This window comes from Castor canadensis, chromosome 4, assembly GCF_047511655.1.
Source record: "Castor canadensis chromosome 4, mCasCan1.hap1v2, whole genome shotgun sequence".
Classification (NCBI taxonomy): Eukaryota; Metazoa; Chordata; class Mammalia; order Rodentia; family Castoridae; genus Castor; species Castor canadensis.
Window position 1 is genome coordinate 91,136,949 of NC_133389.1, and position 20,952 is coordinate 91,157,900.

The 20,952-nt window shown below is 40.4% G+C and overlaps 1 protein-coding gene across 1 annotated transcript in view; it reads right to left on the reverse strand.

Moving 5' to 3' along the window:
- Map3k19 (mitogen-activated protein kinase kinase kinase 19) overlaps positions 1 to 20,952 on the reverse strand; it is a 53,494-nt gene that overhangs the window by 10,286 nt on the left and 22,256 nt on the right. Inside the window, exons 7-10 of the mRNA XM_020168413.2 lie at positions 16,481 to 16,553; positions 13,808 to 14,067; positions 5,111 to 5,154; positions 218 to 2,656 (exon numbers count right to left, since the gene is read on the reverse strand). Coding sequence (XP_020024002.2) covers positions 218 to 2,656; positions 5,111 to 5,154; positions 13,808 to 14,067; positions 16,481 to 16,553 — 2,816 coding nt within the window. The remainder of the gene's footprint in view (positions 1 to 217; positions 2,657 to 5,110; positions 5,155 to 13,807; positions 14,068 to 16,480; positions 16,554 to 20,952) is intronic.

Below are 20,952 nucleotides of genomic sequence, written 5' to 3' on the forward strand. Positions count from 1 at the left end.
AAGCTAGCTAAATCCAAAAGTAAGGAGCATGATAAAAACATCTTTCTCTGGAAGTCAAGGAACCTGAATTCCAATCTTTCAACCAAACAATGACACCTTGAAGAAATACTTAATTGTTTAGTGTTTATGGTTCCTTCTTTGAAAATCAGGGATTTGAACCAGATTGTTTCTAAGGTTCCTTCCCACCCCAAGAATCTCTTAGTCTAATTATACCAACCTGTATTTTGACATTAGTTGTCTCTCTGCCCAAATCTTTTGTAGTATTTCCTCTCCTACTAAAGACAAGATTTAGGTTTTCAGGGTCTGTTTCATTTGTCATTATTTGGCAAGAGCTATCTTTCTCGTCAAGAGCTAATAGTTCTGCAGCTAGACAACCTAACAATTCATCTGTTAATTCTTCATTGTTTAATGAGTCCAGAATTTCTTGGGAAATTGAATTTGCATCATTTAAAGTTTTTCCAAATGTTTGATATGTGATTGACTTGTCTGATAAACTATCATGGTCCAAGGAATGTGACCACTGTTGATATGCTTGGGAAGATACACTTTCTTGTTTCTCTTGGAAAGAGAAACTTGCAGGCGTTTTAGGTTTATCTGAAACACTATGAAACTCTAGATAATTCATTAACAGTTGACTGGTATTTATTTTATCAAGAGGTGCTATATTCTGCTTTTCTTGTAGTACTTGCTTATTAGAACTCTTCTCACTGGGCACAGTCCAGATATTTTCTGAAGGGACAAAAGGGATCTGGTGATGTAGATCTTCGAGTTCCTGCAGATCTCTGAGGCTTGTAGCAAGTATTTGGTTAGAAATGTCTCCCTCTTCATTACACTCTTCCATAGAGATTTCTTCAACAACGGATAAATCTGAGACAGGAAGGAATTCATTCTGTTCAGGGGGCTCCTCAGAAGTCTGGACCAAGTTCATGGGGTGAACTTCAACCTTGGAAGATGGAGAGTTATTTCCTGAAGATTTTATCTGCCAGTCTGCTTCTGAAATACCATCACCATTTTCCATGTTTTCTAGGTTGCTTCCTCCAACCTTGCAACCCTTTTCTCTAGGAAAAGCACCTTTGTGCTTTTGCTTAAGGCCAAGAGAAGGCTTTGAGGGTTTAATATGTGGTCGTTTCTGAGAAAATCTTGCTCTGTTATTGCTACTTCTCTCACTGTGTGAAGATCGACACTTGTTGAGGATACGTCTGCCTGATGGAGCCGAGCATATCTCACAGTAATACTTGTTTTCATGTCGTTTTGCCTCTCGCATGTGACAGTAAACAGGGGTCCCAAACATTTCATAGATTCCAGGTCCATTGGCAGCTGAATTGATTTCTTTGAACATGTCACTATACTTAAGATCTAGGTAATGGAGTCTTGGCTCCGTTGGTGGAACAGAGAGAGGAACACATGCCTTTTTCATCCCTGGACTTTTACAGATGCAGGGAAATGACTGCTTTTTAGGTTTCTGAGTCCTGTATGTTGATTGCTTCTTTTCCATCTGTGGCATTCTCCTTTGTAACTTAGGTGATTGCCAGGGCCTGGGATCAACCAGCTCCAAAGCAGGAAAAACTTGAGTTTTTATGCTAGTTTTATGCATATTAGGTTTAATGGAAGCTTGAATGGAAATCATGAAATTCTGGGGTGTCATGTTACTTGTCTTGGTCTTTGAATCCAACTTACTTCTATGGCTATTCAACTTACATTTGTCATTTTCTTGGTATGCAAGTATGTTGGAGCCATTGTTGTTCTGAACAGTGCTCTTTCTTTTCTGGAGGCTTGGTTTGGCTATCGCTGGTTCCTTGGGGCTTCCATCTCCAGGGACAGTGATGTGGATAAGAGGCACTATTCCATTCATTTCTGGTTTAGTTGCTTCTGCTACTGATATTTTTATGTTTGTATCCATGTCACTGTGATTTTCTGGGAGCTTTTCAATGGGACCATCAGACACTATACTGGAAAAGCTTTTAAGTACAGTCAATTCTTCTAACATATTGTTCTGTACCATTGTTTCACCTTTATGTAATGAATTGCTTCTTGAAATAGTGTTGTCATTTCTAATCTCTTTATCCTGGTTTAAAGCTATTTCTGAGTGCTGGGCTTCTTGGAGCTTGCCTGGACTGGTACACACAGTTTCTGAATCGTGTTCATACCTGGTTGTTGAACTCTCTTTCTTTCTCAGTGACAGATATGGAAAGTTCTCTTCTGCTCTCATTTCACTGCCACAGCATTCAATATAGTCTTCCTTGTCTGCATGGATATTGTCTTCCTTAAAATTCTCAAAGGACACCAGAGATTCCCCTTTTTCAAAATAAGAGATTTCAATTTTGTCCCATCCTTCTGTTTCCTTGGATTTCCAATTCTCCTCCCCCTCCAGATGGTGTCTGTGATGGTCAACCTTCCGAAAAGGGCACATGTTTCTTGACCAAATGGAGCTGTCAGAAGACCTGAGTGTTTGATTCACCACGCCCTTCAACAGGGCTTCCTGCTGCTGGTTTGAGGCACTGCACTCATCAGATGAACCAGTAGGTTCCAAGAGCTTAGGCACGAAGGGTGTGAGGAGTGGCATATTCCTTTCTCTCTCTCTTGGAAACTTGTGACTTTGGGGGATAGTGAGGACACTAGATCTCATGGGCAAAAGTGACAACGGTGGCAGAGGAAACTAAAAGGAGAAAGAGAAAAAGCAATGAGTGCAGAAACATACATAAATATTATGTTAACTGGCTTAAAGTCACCCAAAGAGATTCTGGTATTCTCTTAAGAAAGTTTTTTAAAGCACAAAACTATCTTAGAGACACAGATTTTTAATTAATTAATTTTGTGGTGCTAGGAATTTATTCCAGGGCCTTCCACATGCTAGGCAAGCACTCTACCACTGAGTTACATTCCTAGTCCTTGGGTTTTTCAGACAGGGTCTCACTATGTAGCCCAAGCTGGCCTCTAATTTCCTATCTTCCTGCCTCCACTTCCAAATGTTAGGATTATCAGAGTACACCACCAGGCCCAGTGAGATCATAATTTTTAAAACTAAAATCTCAGGCTGGGGGAAGGGGGAGCTCAGTGTAAGAGTACATGCTTAGGACTTGCAAGGCCCTAGGTTCCCTCTCCAGCACCAAAAAGAAAAAACAACAGAAGCAAAACAAAGAACAGCTGGACACAGTGGTTCATGCCTATAATCTGAGATACTCAAGAGACAGAGATAGGAAGGGTCATAGCTCACAGCCAGCCTAGGTAAAAAGTTAGCAAGACACCATCTCAACCAATAGCTGAGCATGATGGTGCATGTCTGTCATCCCAGCTTCATGGGAAATGTAAATAGGAAGACTGTAGTCTAGGCCAGCCTAGGCAAAAACATGAGGCCCTATCTCAAAAATAACTACAGCAAAAAGGGCTGGGGATCTAACTCGAGTGGCAGACCACCTGCTTAGCAAGTATTAGGCCTTGAATTCAACCTCCAGTACCACAAAAAAACAAAACACACACAAACACAAAAGAACAACAAAAAACCGAAAAGCTCATTTTTATAACCAAAATAAAACAACATTTTAAAAAAACAAAATTAGATGTAAATCTCATGGTTACACATTTTTAAATGAAGGCTCTATAATGTAAACATTAAAAAATTAAGATGAGAAACATTTTATTTCTCTTTTCTTTTTACTTTCCATAGGATTAATTTAAAATGTTTTAATCCCTCCTGAGAAGAGTTTAAAACTGCTGTCACATATACCTTAACAGTGACAGGGCTGGTGGAGTGGCTCAAGTGGTAGAGCACCTTCCTAGCAAGCATAAGTCCCTAAGTTCAAACCCCAGTACTGCCAAACAAAACAAAAAACAGTGGTCATTCTGTTACTGACAAACTCAGTCAGTATCTGGAATAAAAACAGTCATCATCATTTTGCTGAATTATTTTAACCCTTGCTGCCTTTTCATTCATTCTCCTTTGTTCCCCAACTTTTTTTTGGTGGTACTGGGGTTCGAATTCAGGGCCTTGCACTTGCTAAGCAGGCACTCTACTACTTGGGCCATGTCCCCAGCAATTGTTTGCTTTATTTTTCAAATAGGGTCTTACTTTTTTGACAGGATTCTCTTACCTATCCCTCCTAGTAGCTAGGATTACACATATGAAACCATGCCTAGCTTGTGTTGAGATGGGGGGGTCTCACTAACTTTTTGCCAGAGCTTGTCTCAAACCAGAAATCCTCCCAATCTCAGCTTCCCAACTAGCTGAGATTACAGATCCAAGCCACTTTGCCCAGCCTTCCATTTTCAAACTAAACCAGTTATTACCATTATTGACCTCTAGAGGGCAGTGTAACCCAATGTATAGCATTCAACTTTGCACTTACAAAGCTATAAACTCCTTAACTTGCTGCTTCTTTACATTGTGGTCTTTTCCCATGTACACAAACTCCATGCCTAATTATATCAGAATGTTTATAGGTGTGGATCATGCAAGGTGATTGAGAGCTCTAAGTTTAATTTTCATTCTTTCACCACCCACATGTAAGCAAGAAGGAAAGGAGACCTGACTCGAGAGACTCAAGCTGTAGGAGGAAGTGCATGCACCATTTTTCAAAAATAACAGGAAATAAAGGAAGATTCTGACAGTGTTTAAACATCTCTCTAACAATAGCCATTAATTTTTTTAGGACAATAGCTTCCTTTTTAAAACACTAAGCTGTTCAGAAACACAAGTAGTTTCTCAAAGGCTCATAGGATACAGAAGGGTCAGAGACCTGAGACAAGTAAAAAGTTGCAAGTATCTTTTCCGAGGTCTTTACATATAAATTAGACAAGAAAATCTCTCCACAACTGGAAGGAAAAAGAATTTCCTGCTTTGTGGATAGGTCCAGAGCATTCAAATGGCAATGCATCTAAGAGAGCTACTCACCTGCATGGGTAGAGGACAGGAAACAGCCCAAAAAAGCAATGCACAAAGCACGACATCAATTTCCTAGGCATGTAGGCATGATCTGCTATTTTAGAAACTAGGTCATTGTTTTTCTAAGATGTAATTGCTGAGGATTTGGTTCTGAATTTTTTGACGGAATTTGTCTCATCAAATGACTTTTTTTTTTAATTCTTAAATCAAAAATGTTAAAATTAATCTTACCTCAATTCTTCGGCTACTGTGTTTCATATCAGAGGTAGAAAACTCTACAACAAGAAAAATAATAATAATTGGATAGGCTTAGTAATAGAGTGAACACAGTGTTAAGCCAGAGTTTGAGGATGGAGTGATGGAGATGCTAAATGTGGAAATTAAGAGCTTTTCCCTGTGTCATCCACACACAGGTGAGTTTGGGATGACAAACTTCAGGCTACTGCCACCAGGAGAGGGTTTTTTTATACACAAGTCCCCCTTTATCTGCAGTTTCTCTTTCCAGGGCTTCAGTTACTGTTAGTCAACAAGGGTCCTGAAAATATTAAATGGAAAATTCCAGGAAAAAATACTTAATAAGTTTTATGTTGGTGCTGCTCTGAGTAGTGTGATGAAATCTCAAACCTTTCCAGATATGGTGGCAGATGCCTATATTCTCAGCAGTAGGGATGCTGAGGCAGGAGTTCAAGGGCAGCCTGGGATACATAGTAAGAACCCATTGACAGAGAGAGAGGGAGAGGGAGAAGAAGGAGGAGGAGGAGGAAAAGAAGAGGAGAGGAAGAGGAGGAAAGGAGGGAAGGGGAAGGAGGGAAAGGAAGCTGAGGAGGAGGAACAGGGCAGGGGAGGGGAGAAGAGAGAACTCATACATACCTTTGCTGCCCCTATCTCCCCCCCAGGAAATGAATCATCCCTTTGTTCAGCATCCACACTGTAGACTCTACCCACCCATTATTCACTCGCTAACCACCTTGGCCACCTTAGTCACTGTAGTGTATCACAGTGCTGTGCTCAAGTGACCCTTAGTAGTACCTTAGTGCTGAGTCACAATGGGACACCACGCATCTCATTCATCTCATCCTGTGGCCTTGAATCACCTGTCTCATGTCATCAGCAAGAAGGTGAGTATAGTACAATAAGACATTTAGAGAGAGAGAGAGCCCGTTCACACAACCTTTATTACATGATATTAATTGTTCTGTTTTATTATTGGTTATTATTGTTAGTTTCTTTTTATGCCTCATTTATAAATTAAGCTTTTTCATAGGTAGGTTCTCATAAAAAAACCATTATGTGTATATACTACGTAGGGAAATACTGTCTTCACATCTGTGTTCTGACTTGAAACACAAGATCTCTAGATCAGACAACAGACATCTGTTACTCACAGAGCGTCACAATGCCAGCTCCTCACATCTTCGTTCCTCACAGGATATGAGGTAAGAGCCAGATGCTCACCTACACATGTGTGGGGTTGCACCCCAAAAGAGAACCCTGAAATGATGTGACTCCTGTGGTATCATAGGCTGGATGGCACTTTCCCCACCTCACCTCTCTCTCCAGAGAGGCCTTTACTATGTAAGCAAATGTCTCAAGGATAAGGAGACAAGTTGTCCAAGTTTCATTATCCTGGAATGCAAGCCTCCAGCTCTCTGTGGAGAGACACACGAGCCCTAACTTTCATGGCATGCGTGCCTCTCAATCATCTTTTAACCTACTTCCCTAGAGCCTTTTGCTTAGAAAGCCTGGACTGTGTAGAAAAATGAAAATATTAATGTATAATTGTCTCCTAACAGTTGTTTGAATTAGCTAGGTCATAAATTCTGAATAGGAGGTATGAGGGAGAGGGGGATGGGATTTACTAGGTAGTCTAAAACCTAGAAATTATTCTTTTCTAATCAAAAAGTCAGAATGCTCCCCCAAACCCCACAACTTAAAGCTGAAGCCAAAAGTTCCAATGTCTCCAGGGTCAGAGGAAGTGACATAAATGGATGAAGTGGGACAGTCCCCCAAAATAAAGTTTTCCTCCTTTTAAATAGTTTCTCTCAGGTATTTGTCACAGCAACGAAAAGCCAACAAATATAGTTGGTCAGGAATGATGTCAGGTAGAAAAGATATTCTGAAAGATTTCTGATGGGAACAGAGAGCTCTTTCTGGTAGGTTAAGTCAAAAGTATGTGTGGAAATCCTTTTAAAATGTGTAGAATTACAGTGCGATGTGACAGAATGAACATACAAACTTTTCTTCATTCTCTTACTAAAAAGACAGTAAAGGAATTTAAAAAGGCATGAACAAGAACAAACATACATGAACAGGATGGAGTAGCTCAAGTGGTAAAGCATCTGCCTGGTAATTGTGAGGCCCTGAGTTCAACCCTCAATATCACCAAAAAAGAAAAAGAAAAGGAAAGAAAGAGGAATGAGTGATGTGAGTAAAATTTTGGACAGTGAAACTGTATGGATGAATAATAGCTGATTTAGTGCTCAGCTTTCTCTGTCTGTTCAGTGCCTGTGGGAGGAAAACCCTACAAGAAGAAGGACCCCAGAGAGGAGCAGGCATTGCAGATGCCAGGTACCTCTGAAGCAGAGGGTTGCTCAGAAACCTGCATGAGAAGCAGTTTCCAGATTCTCTGTCCTGCCCTACTAGTGAGGAGTTGCCCTTCTGCCCAGTGCCACATGAAGCCAGTGTTCATTACCAAAAACATTGGCCTGTGTCCTATAACCTATAGGAGGGAACTTGGATTATCCCTGCTAGGGAAAATGAGCCTGGAGAAAGGCATAGCTATACACATTTGAACTTGGGGAACCCAGTCTTCCAGGACAGCCCATTCACCTCCTTTGAGCCCTTGCAACAAGCCCACTCAAACATAGCACACACTAGTGCAACTGTCCTCAATACGCATAAGTAACCAAGGATTGAGATCTTCCACCATGAAAATACAGAGAGCAAAACAAAGGGAAGCAAGAAAAGAGCGCAGATGAATTCGAGACAACAAAAGAGGATCACTAACATGCTCCATGAACCTTTTCTCAAGAAGCCACTGGAAAACATGCTCCACTGAATGACGGAGGAGGCCAGGGAAAAGTAACTTTTGTGTCCAGCACTCAGGGATTCATTCAACAGAGCAGGGGGTGAGGGAATTCTCAGCAGCTGGCTGGTAGGGCCAAAGAGCAGGCAGAACAGAGTGAGAAGAGAAGACAGAAGATTCCAGGAGCAGCCTCCAAAGACAAAAGGAAGCAAAGGTATCTGATGTGCGTTTTACAGGTGCATTAAGCAGGAAGGGGATAAATTAGTGATGGATACCCATAAAGTAAGCAAATGGTGAAATGAAGCAGTTGTTAAGCCGGGATAAATGCAAAGAAAGGAAATGTAATCAGTATACTATGGGATTCAGCTACAAATATTTAACCTAGTCATCATAATGGAGACATTGTATTTTTTTTCTTTAAGCACAAGATTGGGAAGACTAACAATCAAGAAATAGCATTATAAACATGGTATTTGAAAACACAGAAACACACTCTGGAAGAAAGAATCTTAAAGAACTATTTGCACTTATCTCTTATTTTTTAGTTTTGCTCATCTATGTTTCACAAAGTTTTTGTGATTTTTTTTTTCAGACAGAGATCCACTGTGTAGTCCAGGCTGGCCTCAAATTCATCATCCTTCTGCCTCAGTTTCCAGAGTAGCTGGGATTATAGGCATGTACCACCATGCCTGGCTTAAAGTCTTCTTAATAAACATACAGTGATTGTCTAATTTTTAAAAATTGCATTAGACAAATAAAAAAGAAATGCAAACAAATAATTGTTTGTGTTTGGCTGGTGGGCAGCCACCCCATGGCGATCAGGGACTCTCTGCTCACTTTCCACTCCATCCCCTCCTTCCCTTCATGATTACCATGGCAACTCCTGCTGGCAGGCAATGGGTCCTGACCCATATTACCCCAAGCTCCTCCCCACCAAACCTCGACCTATCCCGATGCCCCATAATACCTTAAGCTCTTGACTTCACCCAGGATATAAAAACTGGGCTGCCATTTCTCCGGCGCGACTTCCCCGGCCCTGCTCTTTGAGGACGGTGAACCTCGCCCGAGAGCGCGCTCTCAATAAAGCCTGCTTCAAGCCTGCTTACTTTATTATTTGGCTCCAATTTGGCCTTCCCATCAGCGTCGACCTAACAGTTTGAGGAACCCAAGTTGACACTTTCACACAAGATTATAGCACCTGTGGAGCAGCCCCAGCACAAAGTACTAGCCTCACCAAGACTACTGTGGCCTGTGTATGGGTCTTGTCACATCTTCAGAGTTCACTGCAGCTTGAATAGGAGAGGAAAATGCTTCCAAGAACTGCAATCAGTGTCTCCCTCCGCTCTCCGCTCCAGGTTAAACCTGTACCAACTACCCCTCCTTTTCTCTGACTGCATCTTCCTAGGAGACTGACTATCCATGTTCTTTTCTTTTTTGAGACAGGGTTTCTCTATGTAGCCTAACATGGTCTGGAACTCATGATCATCCTGTCTCAGCTTTGCTTATTCTTTTTTCCCCTTCTTAACCTACATGGGACTGAGCCAGAGGGTGTAAACTCTGCACATAGCTGGCTTAATGCTTACGAGAGACAGGTGGCTCAGATTTGAACCCAGCCTCTGTAACTCATTGGTGACATGACCTGGACACATGGGCACATATTTGACTTCTTTAGGTATCAGTTGCCTCACTTCTGAAACAAGAAATACTAATGTTACCAGTGGATATTTGTGCCTTGCAATAGTAGCTTCAATAAATGATTATGATTATCATTGCTATAATTCAATATGCATTTTTAAAACGGGCTATGTGCCAGGTGATGCTAGCTGCTCATAGGGGCAAACCTTTACAATCTAGTGCAGACAGGTACATAAACGAATCATACGATTCAACATGGAGGTGGGTCACAGGTAAGGTCAGGATCCTAGGGTGCTCAAATGAATGGCAACTCAGCCATTCATGGAGAGGTTTAGGAAGATTTTCCAGAAGTGATATATAAGGTGGGACCTGAAGGATGCGATCATATTCCTGCAGAGAGAACAGTACTCTTTTAGGGAGTGGGAAGCTTCCAGTAATCCTAATGTTGATCATATGCAAAAGAAGAGGAGCTACTAAAGAGAAGATGCTGGGAGTTGGGAGCTAATTTTCATAGATCTTAAGGAACAAGACTCTAGGTCTACTTCATACTCCATATTGTTAGCCACTTTACACACAGCCTATGGTATCCCTGCTTCAACATTTCCTAGGTGAAATAAGCTAGACACTAAATGACAAATAATGTATGATTCTACTTATATAAAGGAAGATTGAATTGAAGAAGAGTCAACTCAAAATCCCAGGTACGTGGTAGGCAGAGATGGGGAGGATCATAGTTGAAATCTAGCCTGGTGTTGGGGGGAAGTTAATAAGACCTAATTTCAACTGATAAGCAGGGCATGTGGTATCATCTATAATCCCAGCTATGTGGGAGGCAGAGGCAGAATAAATGTGGTCTGAGGCCAGCTTAGTAAAAAAGCATGAGCTCCTATATGAAAAGTACAAAAACAAAAAAGGGCTAGGGGTATGACTTAAGTGATAGAGCACCTGCCCAGCAAGCTGGAGGCCCTGAGTTCAAATTCTACTATCTCCTCCCCTTACTCCCCAAAAAAGAGTAAGAATGGTTAATTCATACTGACCCAGTAAATGGAATAGTCATTATCAAAGGTTTTTAGTGAGGGGGGAATAGGAAGTTATTTGTAATTTTTGAATTTTTACTTAGTTAGTTTTTGACAGTACTGGGATTTGAACTCGCACTTGCTAGGCAGGCACTTTACCACCTGAGCCACTCCACCAGCCCAGGAAGCTATTTTCTAAATGGGCACAGAATTTGTATTTTGCAAGATGGTGTTCTGGAGATGAGTGGTATGGGTGGTGGACAGGGGCTGAGTATGTACCTCTGTGGTAGAGTGCTTTCCTAGCATGTGCAAATCCTGGGTTCGATCCCCAGCACCACCAAAAAAATGGTGGTGTATGTGAACATACTTAATACCACTGAACTATACACTTGAAAATGGTTGTAGTGGTGAATTTTATCTTACGTATATTTTATCATACGTTTTTAAAAATTTAAAGGCCTGCTCATTTAAATCATAGAATTATTCAATTTTTTTCACCCTTGTTTGGAAAGATGCCTCCCCGTCCCTCTGGGGTCTACTTCTTTGTAATCAGCCAATAAATGCAACATGTTGTATTATAAGTTTGTTCCTGGTGATTTAGGCTGATGAGAGTAGGACAGTGTTAAGCAAATAATAAAGATGACATTGTCCCATTGCAAAGAAAGCCTGGTGTCAATGCTACCATCTGGTAACTAAGCCTTGGGCTCAGTATAAGTGAAAGACGACTCTTAGACTCTCACATTAACTTGAGTATCCAAGAATGAAGCTGAAGTGAACTTGAGTCATTAAGGACCCTGGTACTGAGCAGAAACAACTCAAATCCTTCTGGTGGAAAAAAGCATCTTCAATGTAGTCCCCCTAAATTCCCACAGATAAACACCAAACAAATATGAGCTCACAATCAAGATTTTCAAGTATTCAAAAAAAAAAAGTCAATAGCAGTATAAGTCAGTAGAAACTAGAGACAACAGATTTGAACTCCACAGGGATTTCTGATATTGGAATTATCAAATGCAATGTAAAAAATAACACTGTCTTAAGTGTTTAGAAGAAATAAAAGATGAAATCAAAGCATGACTTTCTCAAAAAAAAAAGAATACTTGAAAAAGAAACTTTTGAAAATAAAATATAATTGTTGAACTAAAAATTAAATTTAAAAAACGAACAAATGGATCATAATAATACACCATGACTGCCTTCTACACCTACCACAGTTAAAAAGACTGCTAACACCAAATGCTTGTGAAGATGTGAAGCAGCTGGAACTTTGTACATTGTTTATAGGGATGTGAAATGGTACAACCACTTTGGAAAAAAGTTCTGGCCATTTATTAAGAACTAAACATACAAACAGCTATCCTTAGCAATTTTACTCTTAGGAATTTACCCAAGAGGAAGGTCTTTCAAAAAGACTTGTACAAGAATGATCAGGATTACTTTCCTATAATAATCAAAAGGCAGAAGCAGCCTTGATATCCATCAATAGAAGACTGGACCCACAGACAGTGGCATATTCTTATAATGCAGTAATATTCAGTGTTAAAAAGAACATACAAACACCTGGATAAATCTCAAAAACATCAAGCTAAGTGGAAAAAAAACTTACATAAAAGAAAATGTTGGGGACTGGAGGAGTGGTTCAAGTGGTAGAGTGCCTGCCTAGCAAGTGTGAGGTCCTGAGTTCAAACCCCAGTACCACTGGGGGGAAAAGTGTTTAAAAGAAAATATGCTGTGAAGTTCCATTTATATGAAATTCTGGAATAGGCAAAATTAAATTTGGCAGAAAAAACTCAGAACAGTACTTGCCTCATGGGAGTAGGCTATATTGCCTGGGAGGTGGGATGAGGACTCACGTTAATGTTTTATCTTTTAAGAAGGGTTTGGGCTTCACAGGCGTGTGCATTTGTAAATACTCAGTGAGTGTATGCTGAACATACACTTTTTTCCCAATGAAAAGAATCTTCAAACATGCATGGAACTCTAGGTAATGACAGACATACTGAAATTTTTGTGAAATGCATACTGATATCTGCAATGTACTTTTAACTGCAACAAAACTAAGATGGATCAGTGAATGGATAGATGAATGAATATATGATAAAACACCTAGAGTAAAATGTGAAAGGTGGAATCTAGGTGAGTATACAGGTATTCACTGTAAGAAATCTTTCCCCTTTGCTGCATATCTGAAAAATCTTATTATGAAACATTGGAGAAAAATGTTTCAATGGATGGACTTAATTGCAAATTAGGCAGTGTTGAAGATGATCAGTAAACTGGAAGTGAATCAGAGAGAGAGAAAAAGAGAGAGAGAGAGAAATACAAATTAAAAGATATGAAGGGAGAAAAAGCATAGGGATTCTTACCCAAGGCTGCATGTAATTCAGGAAAATGGACATAAGATATAATTTGTAATTCTGTACCTATTTTAAAAGCATCTTTAATTTCAGACCACCCTCTGAAGTCTCCCCATGTTGCGTACAAATCTTCCCATGTATTATGTGATCCTATATAATCTGTGCCCTCCCAGATACAGTTCGGGTTTCCCCCCCCTCACACTTGCCCTGCACTCACTCTGCCCAGCTACACTTGTCTTCTTGCTCTCTGGAGTGCTGTTCCTGGAAGTATACTAGTGGTGCATGCCCTCTTCTTCAGCTACCTGCTCAGATTACTATCTTACTGATGCTATTCCTCATTCACCTTATTTAAGATCTCAAACTGCCTGCTGTCATCTGGTTGTCTGTGTCCCTGCTCCCCAAATTCATATGTTGAAATCATAACTCCCAAGGTAATGGCCTTGAGGACAGTGACTAGGACATGAAAATGGAGCCCTCATCAATGGGATTAATGCCCTTACAAAATAGGCACAAAGAAGCTCGCTTGCTTCTCCTACCATCTGAGGACTCAGCATGAAGGGATCATCTAAGAACAAGAAAATGAGTCCTTTCCAGACACCAGAAGCCTTGATCTTGGACTTGCCAGCTTCTATAACTGTAAGTAATATATTTCTATTATTTAGAAGCTGTCCAGAATATGGTATTTTGCCCATTTCTTCAATAGCATTTATTACCATCTGATGTACTAAATTTGTTTACTAGTTTTTGCCTGTTCCCCACCCCTATGAGGGCAATGATTACTATGTCTTGCTCACTACTGTATCTCTAACACTTAGATTAGTGCCCAGAATAACAAATAAATGTTTGTTGACCAAAGGAATAAAGGAATTGCAGTAGAACTAAATGCTCAGCTTACCTTCAGATTTTCTTTGCTGCCCCTTCAGAAAATGAGGAGCCTCTTCCTTGGTTACAGACTTGGAGATGCTTGGTTCTAAGCAAGGTCTTGGCAACAAAAGGCCCAAGTTCACATTGCAAAGCTGCTTGGAACTTCCTTCTTTTTTCAGTAGGAAAGTCTGTGTGGTCAAGGTCTTTTTCCTGAGGTCCACCATCTCAATTTCATTTGGGAGAGAAACAGAATGCACTCGTGCCCATTCTTGATGCACTGGAGTTATGTGACTAAAAGGAGAGGGATGTTTGATTTAATATTCACTTACTGCTACAGTTTGGATCTGGAATGTTCCCAAAGGGCTCATGTGTTATGGGCTTAGTTGTTGGGAGGTGGCAGAATCTTTAGGAGGTAGGGCCTAGTGGGAAAAAGCGAGGTCATTGAGGGGCATGCTTTTAAAGGGGACATTGCCCTCCCAGTTCTTCTCTCCATTTTTGCTCCCTGGTCACCCATGAGATGTGGGGAGAGATTATGAGAAGCCTATGAGACTTGACACAAGCACAGCTGTGCTCAGTGGTCTACAGGCTGAGTTTGGCACGGCCCCAGCAGCACAGCTGCTTTTCCTAAGTTGTTTATGTTCAGAGAGTAATACACATTTCTCTTGTTACAAGTCACACCCCTCCCTGAGAACTGTTGCTCCACCTCCTTGTTTACCACTGTATATAAAAGACTTGCTGAAGGAGGACTGATTGATGGATTGATGGGACTGCATTGGAGGATGGTTGGATTGGTGGGCTGCTTGCAAGGATGACTCTGCTGCTGCTGCTGGCTGCTGTGTATCTGTGAGTCTGAGGACCAAGACTTTACGAGAGATTAAAGAAACATGGGACAATGCAAGACTAAGGAAAGAGACTTTAAAGATTAGAAAAGAAGCAAGATTTTAAAGAATAATAAAGAAGTAAGGCCTTAAAGAATAGAGAAGAAAAGAAGCAAAGTAAAAGAAAATAATAGAGAAAAGAAGTAACGAGGCTGTTGTGCGTCTCCATCTGAGCGCCCAGCACACTTGGCCCCAACTTTCTACATGTTTGTCTACCCTTTGTCCTTTCTGCAGCTCCAGTTGCCCCCAGTTAGGTCGGTAGAACAAGAGCTTGTGAGAAAGCTCACGAGAATGAGGTAAGCAGCCTTCTCTGCCACATGCTTCCTGCCAGGACACACTGCTTCTCCACAGACCTCAAAACAATGGAGCCGAAGCAATCATGGACTAGAATCTCTAAAACCCTGAGCCAAAATAAATCTCTCCTTCTAGATCTACTATCTCAAGCATTTTGTCACAGTGAGCCAAAGCTAACTAACTCACTCTCCTTATCCTTTGGATCTCAAATACTTAGGCCAGGGACTTCACTGGAACTCTTGGAGAACTATTTCTAAATGGTGCTGCTGAGAGAAATGATTGAATCCCAAGAGGACAAGACCTCTCCACTCTGGCCTAATCCCTACCTCCTCTGTCCTCTGTGCCTGGCACAATGGCCTGAATGGATTCAGTCTTAGTTCACTTCCGTTTTCCTAGTCCCCATTTTCTGGAGCAGAGAAATCACAGACAAAGGGCAGGTACAGGAGCTGTGCCTTGGATCTCCAAAGGCATTCATTGACCAGTCCAATGGTTCTCAAACTACCTTCAGTAAAGAATCAGTTTTCAAAATTTTCAATCCAAAGAAGAATGAAAATTTGTCATTCACAATTAAATGGATGGAACTGGAGAACATCATCTTAAGTGAAGTTAGCCAGGCTCAGAAGGCAAAAATCACATGTTCTCCCCCATAATATGGATTATAGAGCTAAAACAAATGCAGTAATATTATTGGACATGGGTCACACACAAAGAGAAGAATGTGTGTGGAAGGAATAGGGAAAGGGAAGGAAACCTAAAACTTGAATGTGGTTGAGGTGCTCACTATTGAGGAACGAATATAGTAATCTTAAACTGGCCGAGGCCACTATGGGAAGAGACTAGGAAGAAGTGAAGAGGTCAGGTAGAGATGAACCAATTCAGGTTGTAATACACATGTGCATGGAAGCAATGCTAGGATTCTCTCGGTATAGCTATCTTTATCTCAAACTAGCAAAAACGTTATGTCTTTCTTATTATCTCTTATGCTTTCTCTTCAACAAAATCAGAGAACAAGAGGGCAGAACAGGTTCTGCCTGGAAGTGGGAGGGGGGAGGTGGCCCAAACAATGTATACACATGTGAGTAAATGTAAAAATGATTTTAAAAATTTCCAATCCACTGTGTAATGATACTTTTGTAAATTGCAATAAAAATGAATACCATAAAAATGAAAGAAAAAGAAAAATCATGCAGAAGATAAGCACCATTTTTCCATTATCTAACCAATGAACATAAGATTATATTGTCTAATTGTTTTACAATTTTTTAAATGGCTACTAGCAAGTACACTCATTTCTTTACATATTGCGTATGGTTGCTTTAAAGCCACTGTTAGAGTTGAATTATTGCCAAAAGAGACCATATGTATCACAAAGCCTAAAATACTTATTATCTGGCCCCTGTTACATAATATTTATTGTGACCTTTGCTTTAGAGGGTTGTTTTGGATTGAATTACTAAAAAGGTAGGTTGCCACACAAGTATCATCACTTCCTGTTTAAATTCCAATTGAACACCTCAAAGGATATTCCTTACTTGTTTTCTTTCGAATCTTCTTGGCGCATTTCTTGAGGATGATCTCTTGGAAAAGTCACAATAATCTCAACACCTATAGAAATTCACGACAGTAGTAGAAGGAAAAAGGAAATAATGAATTCCAGTGGTGCATGGGAAAAGTATTTTATTTCTCATTTGTTAGCTAGCTTGTTCTTAATGATTATGGAATGGACATTAACCAGAGGTGGAACTTTAGCCTTGCTTCTCTCTTTCCTGTCTAACATGTGACAGGCTCTAAATCAATGTTTTCTTAAAGAGCAAAAACCAAAAAACTTTATAATAAACCGTTCCAGATGTAAAGTACAGTTTCATGAGAAACAGTGTCATTTATCCTCTGAGTAGAGGCAAGTAAAAATGTCTTTACACTTTACACTGTGAAGTAGAAGCAATGACACCTGCCTCATAGGACTGTTGTGAGCATTCACTAAGATAATTTATGTGGCCCCAAAACAACTTTCTGGTATCTATAATTTTGGTCATCTCCTGTTTGATTCCACAGAAGGATTCCCAGCATAACCCTTAAATGGAAAGTTCCCACTTACAGAATCAAAGCTTGCTTATAGTATAACATTCAGCAGATTTAAATAAAAAAAATCAGGGCGAACCATTCTAAAATTGCCCGTACTTTAAGATTGTACATTCATTTTTTTCCCCATTCAATGAACTTTTGTTAAACACATGCCACGCCCGGGGCTTTGGGCAACAGACCTAGAACTAAACAAGATAGAGCAATGGCCTTCGTAGAGACAAGAGAGTAAAGAATGCGGCAACACTGTTGGCATTGCGATCCAAGTGTGCGGGGTTGTGGGAGTGTGGAGTAGTGTCCTTCCAGGAGGATGAAATGCTGGTCCCAGTGTGCATTCCTGTCCTGGCATTTGTCAGAGCTCTTTACTCAGACTGCTGATGCCTGGAGAAGCAATGTTGTATAAGCACCACTGAGTGAATGCTAGGGTTAAGTAGCTCAAGGAGAATAAGAGAAGGGGGGAAATCAGGCAGATCTGGGCCTACATGCCTCTTTATGTTGCTTCTTGTGTGGCCTGGGGAAAGTTACTCATAGCTACCATCACTACCACCATCATCGTCATCATCTTATTTAGCAGATTTTTATTGTTTTTAAGGACTTTGGATATGTTGTCTAATATATAGGAACCACTATGGTGACAGCGTGTGTTTGTGTGTGTGTGTGTGTGTGTGTGTGTGGTACTGGAATTTGAACTCCAGGTCTCAACCTTGCTAGGCAAGCACGCTCTATCACTTGAGCCATACCTCCAGCCCTTTTTTGCTTTAGTTTGTTTTTTAGATAAGGTCTCATGCTAACTTTGCCCAGTATAGCCTCAAATGGTGATCTTCCTACCTCTGCTTCCTGAGTAGCTGGGATTACAGGAATATACCACCACACTTGCTGTGACAGCATTTTTGTTGTTTGATTTTTATACCTGTGCCATTTAATGAGACTAGTGCATCAAAAAATTTCCAAAAAGAAATGTTTTACTTATAATCAGACAAATAATAACAGCATTTACTATCTTTGTCATCCAATGTTATATTTTGCAGTACAATGAAAATATATCTAGCCTTGGTTTTCTTCATGTTTCTCAATAAGACAGCTTGATTGTATATTTTCTAGTATTATACAATAGCAAGGAATGCCTCCATAAAAATGAAATTTCCTTGGAATGGTCAATTTTTTTTTTAAGTTTTCAAAGATCTTATCAGCTCACTATGTAGTATAAAGGCTTGGAATTACAGAGCTGGGAGGAGCACAGAGGTTATGTGATCCAAGCCTTGTTTTAGAGATGAAGATGCTAATAGCCACAAATCTGTGTGACACGCTCAAGGTCACTCCCCAACTTGAGAGGAAGATGGATGTCTTTCATAACATTTTTACAGTCATCCTTGAGTGTAAAAACTTAGATGACACATTACAGTAAGAAAAACATACAGCATATATTCCTAATAACTATACTGTCAGTGAAAAGGATGCTCCGGGAAGAAGGCTAGGTGCATTTAATACTTTGCTGTGGAAGTTAGAAAACTGAGTAGAGTGTATTCAAATGAGCACACACTTAAAAGTGACTGTGCTTGGCGCTGGCGGAGTGACTCAAGTGGCAAAGCACCTGTGTAGCAAGTATGAGGCCCTAAGTTCAAACCCAAGTACCACCAAAAAAAAAAAAAAAGACTGTGCTTTTACAATTATGGAGACTGAATAAACCCGGAATGGTTTAGGTATACTTAATGTGCTCAAAAGTCTAGTTGGATGGCTTCTTTTCCAAACCAAGAACAAAGAAAATAAGCAAGTGTCAGGAACACCTGCCTTTTTAGCAATTAAGAGCTAATGGCTGCCATCCTAATTGTTGGTCCTAAATGGGGGTGGGAGTAGCTTACAGAATGTACTGCCTCTGAAATCATTAAAAGTGTATCAATTCTCTTTGTTCTGTTTCTTGAACACTGAGTGGCTGAGGAGCCCTAGATAAGCGCTCTGAGCCTACTCAGTAGGCCAGAAACGATGATGTCTTGTCATGGATAAAAATAGAACACTTATCGTGACTGAGTACATTTTTCACATTAGAAGGTGTAAATTAACCCTGCCAGAAAATGTTACCATAGAGAGAAATTAAAAGACAACGTTTCAATGTAGCCAGAAACATACTTTCTTCACAGAAGAGGTGAAAATGATATTCATAAAAAAATCAGAAAGTGATCATTAATTTATTATTTGTGTTAGCGCCATTATTAAAATGGAAACTTAAAACCTGGCCCAGCTCACTTGTTCAATGAAGAAAAATTACTGTCTCTAGAAAAGTCTTACTTTCCTGTGTGTCCTCCTTATTCTGTTTGAACGGTGGGCATTTCTGTCTGGGTTGTAGGCACCAAAATTGAAAACATTCCTCTTCATATCTAGATAATTTCCAAAATTGTGAGTGCCAGCATAGACTTTTTATTTATTTATTTTTTTGATGGCACTGGGGTTTGAACTCAGGGCTTCATGTTTGCAAAACAGGCACTCTACCACTTGAGCCACACCTGCAGTCTTCAGTCTGTTTTTCTCTGGTTATGTTGGAGATAATGACTCTTGAACTATTTGTCCAGGGTGGCCTCAAACTGTGATCCTCCCAATTTTAGCCTCCCAAGTAGCTAGGATTACAGTCATGAGCTACTGGTACCTTGCTTCAGCACAGACTTTTTAAAAACTATATTTTCCAGCACACTGTACCACTAGAGTTTGGAAAGCTTATGTGAGAGACTGATGTATGTGAGTTGCATAAAAAAGATAAGGCACAGGCATCCTTTGTGGTAAATGGGTATTGGCAGAGGGATGGAGCGCTTCGGTTGATAATGGGAACAGCTCCTTAATTATGGCAGAGGCAGCATGGCTTGAGGGTCAGAAGTGACCAGTTTTGAGGTGTAGTTATGGGATGTCTTCTAGAAAATCAACAATAGAATCTTCCTGTTATGAACTGAATATCTGTGTCCTCCCTAAATGGCTGTATTTAGAGATGGAACCTCTAAGGAAGAAATCAAGGTTAATGAAGTCATAAGGATGGGGCCCTGTCCTACAGGATTAGTGTCCATATAAGAGGCCACATAGCTCATCCTCTCTTGCTTTCTCACTGCACACAGAGAAAAGCCACGTGAGAGCAAAGCAGAGTTCTGGAGACCAGAAAGTGAGCCCCTCACCAGAAACTAATCCCTGCCAAACTCTTAACCTTAGAACTCCCAGCCTCTAGACTGCTGAGAAATAACTTCTTTTTTTTTTTTTATTCATATGTGCATACAAAGTTTGGGTCATTTCTCCCCCCTGTCCCCACCCCCTTCCTTACCACCCACTCTGCCCCCTCCCTCTCCCCCCCACCCCCTCAATACCCAGCAGAAACTATTTTGCCCTTATCTCTAATTTTGTTGTAGAGAGAGTATAAGCCATAATAGGAAGGAACAAGGGGTTTTGCTGGTTGAGATAAGGATAGCTATACAGGGAGTTGACTCACATTAATTTCCTGTGCGTGTGTGTTACCTTCTAGGTTAATTCTTTTTGATCTCACCTTTTCTCTAGTTCCTGGTCCCCTTTTCCTATTGGCCTCAGTTGCTTTTAAGGTATCTGCTTTAGTTTCTCTGTGTTAAGGGAAACAAATGCTAACTAATTTTTTAGGTGTCTTACCTATCCTCACCCCTTCCTTGTGTGCTCTCGCTTTTATCATGTGCTCAAAGTCCAATCCCCTTGTTGTGTTTGCCCTTGATCTAATGTCCACATATGAGGGAGAACATATGATTTTTGGTCTTTTGGGCCAGGCTAACCTCACTCAGAATGATGTTCTCCAATTCCATCCATTTACCAGCGAATGATAACATTTTGTTCTTTTTCATGGCTGCATAAAATTCCATTGTGTATAGATACCACATTTTCTTAATCCATTCGTCAGTGGTGGGGCATCTTGGCTGTTTCCATAACTTGG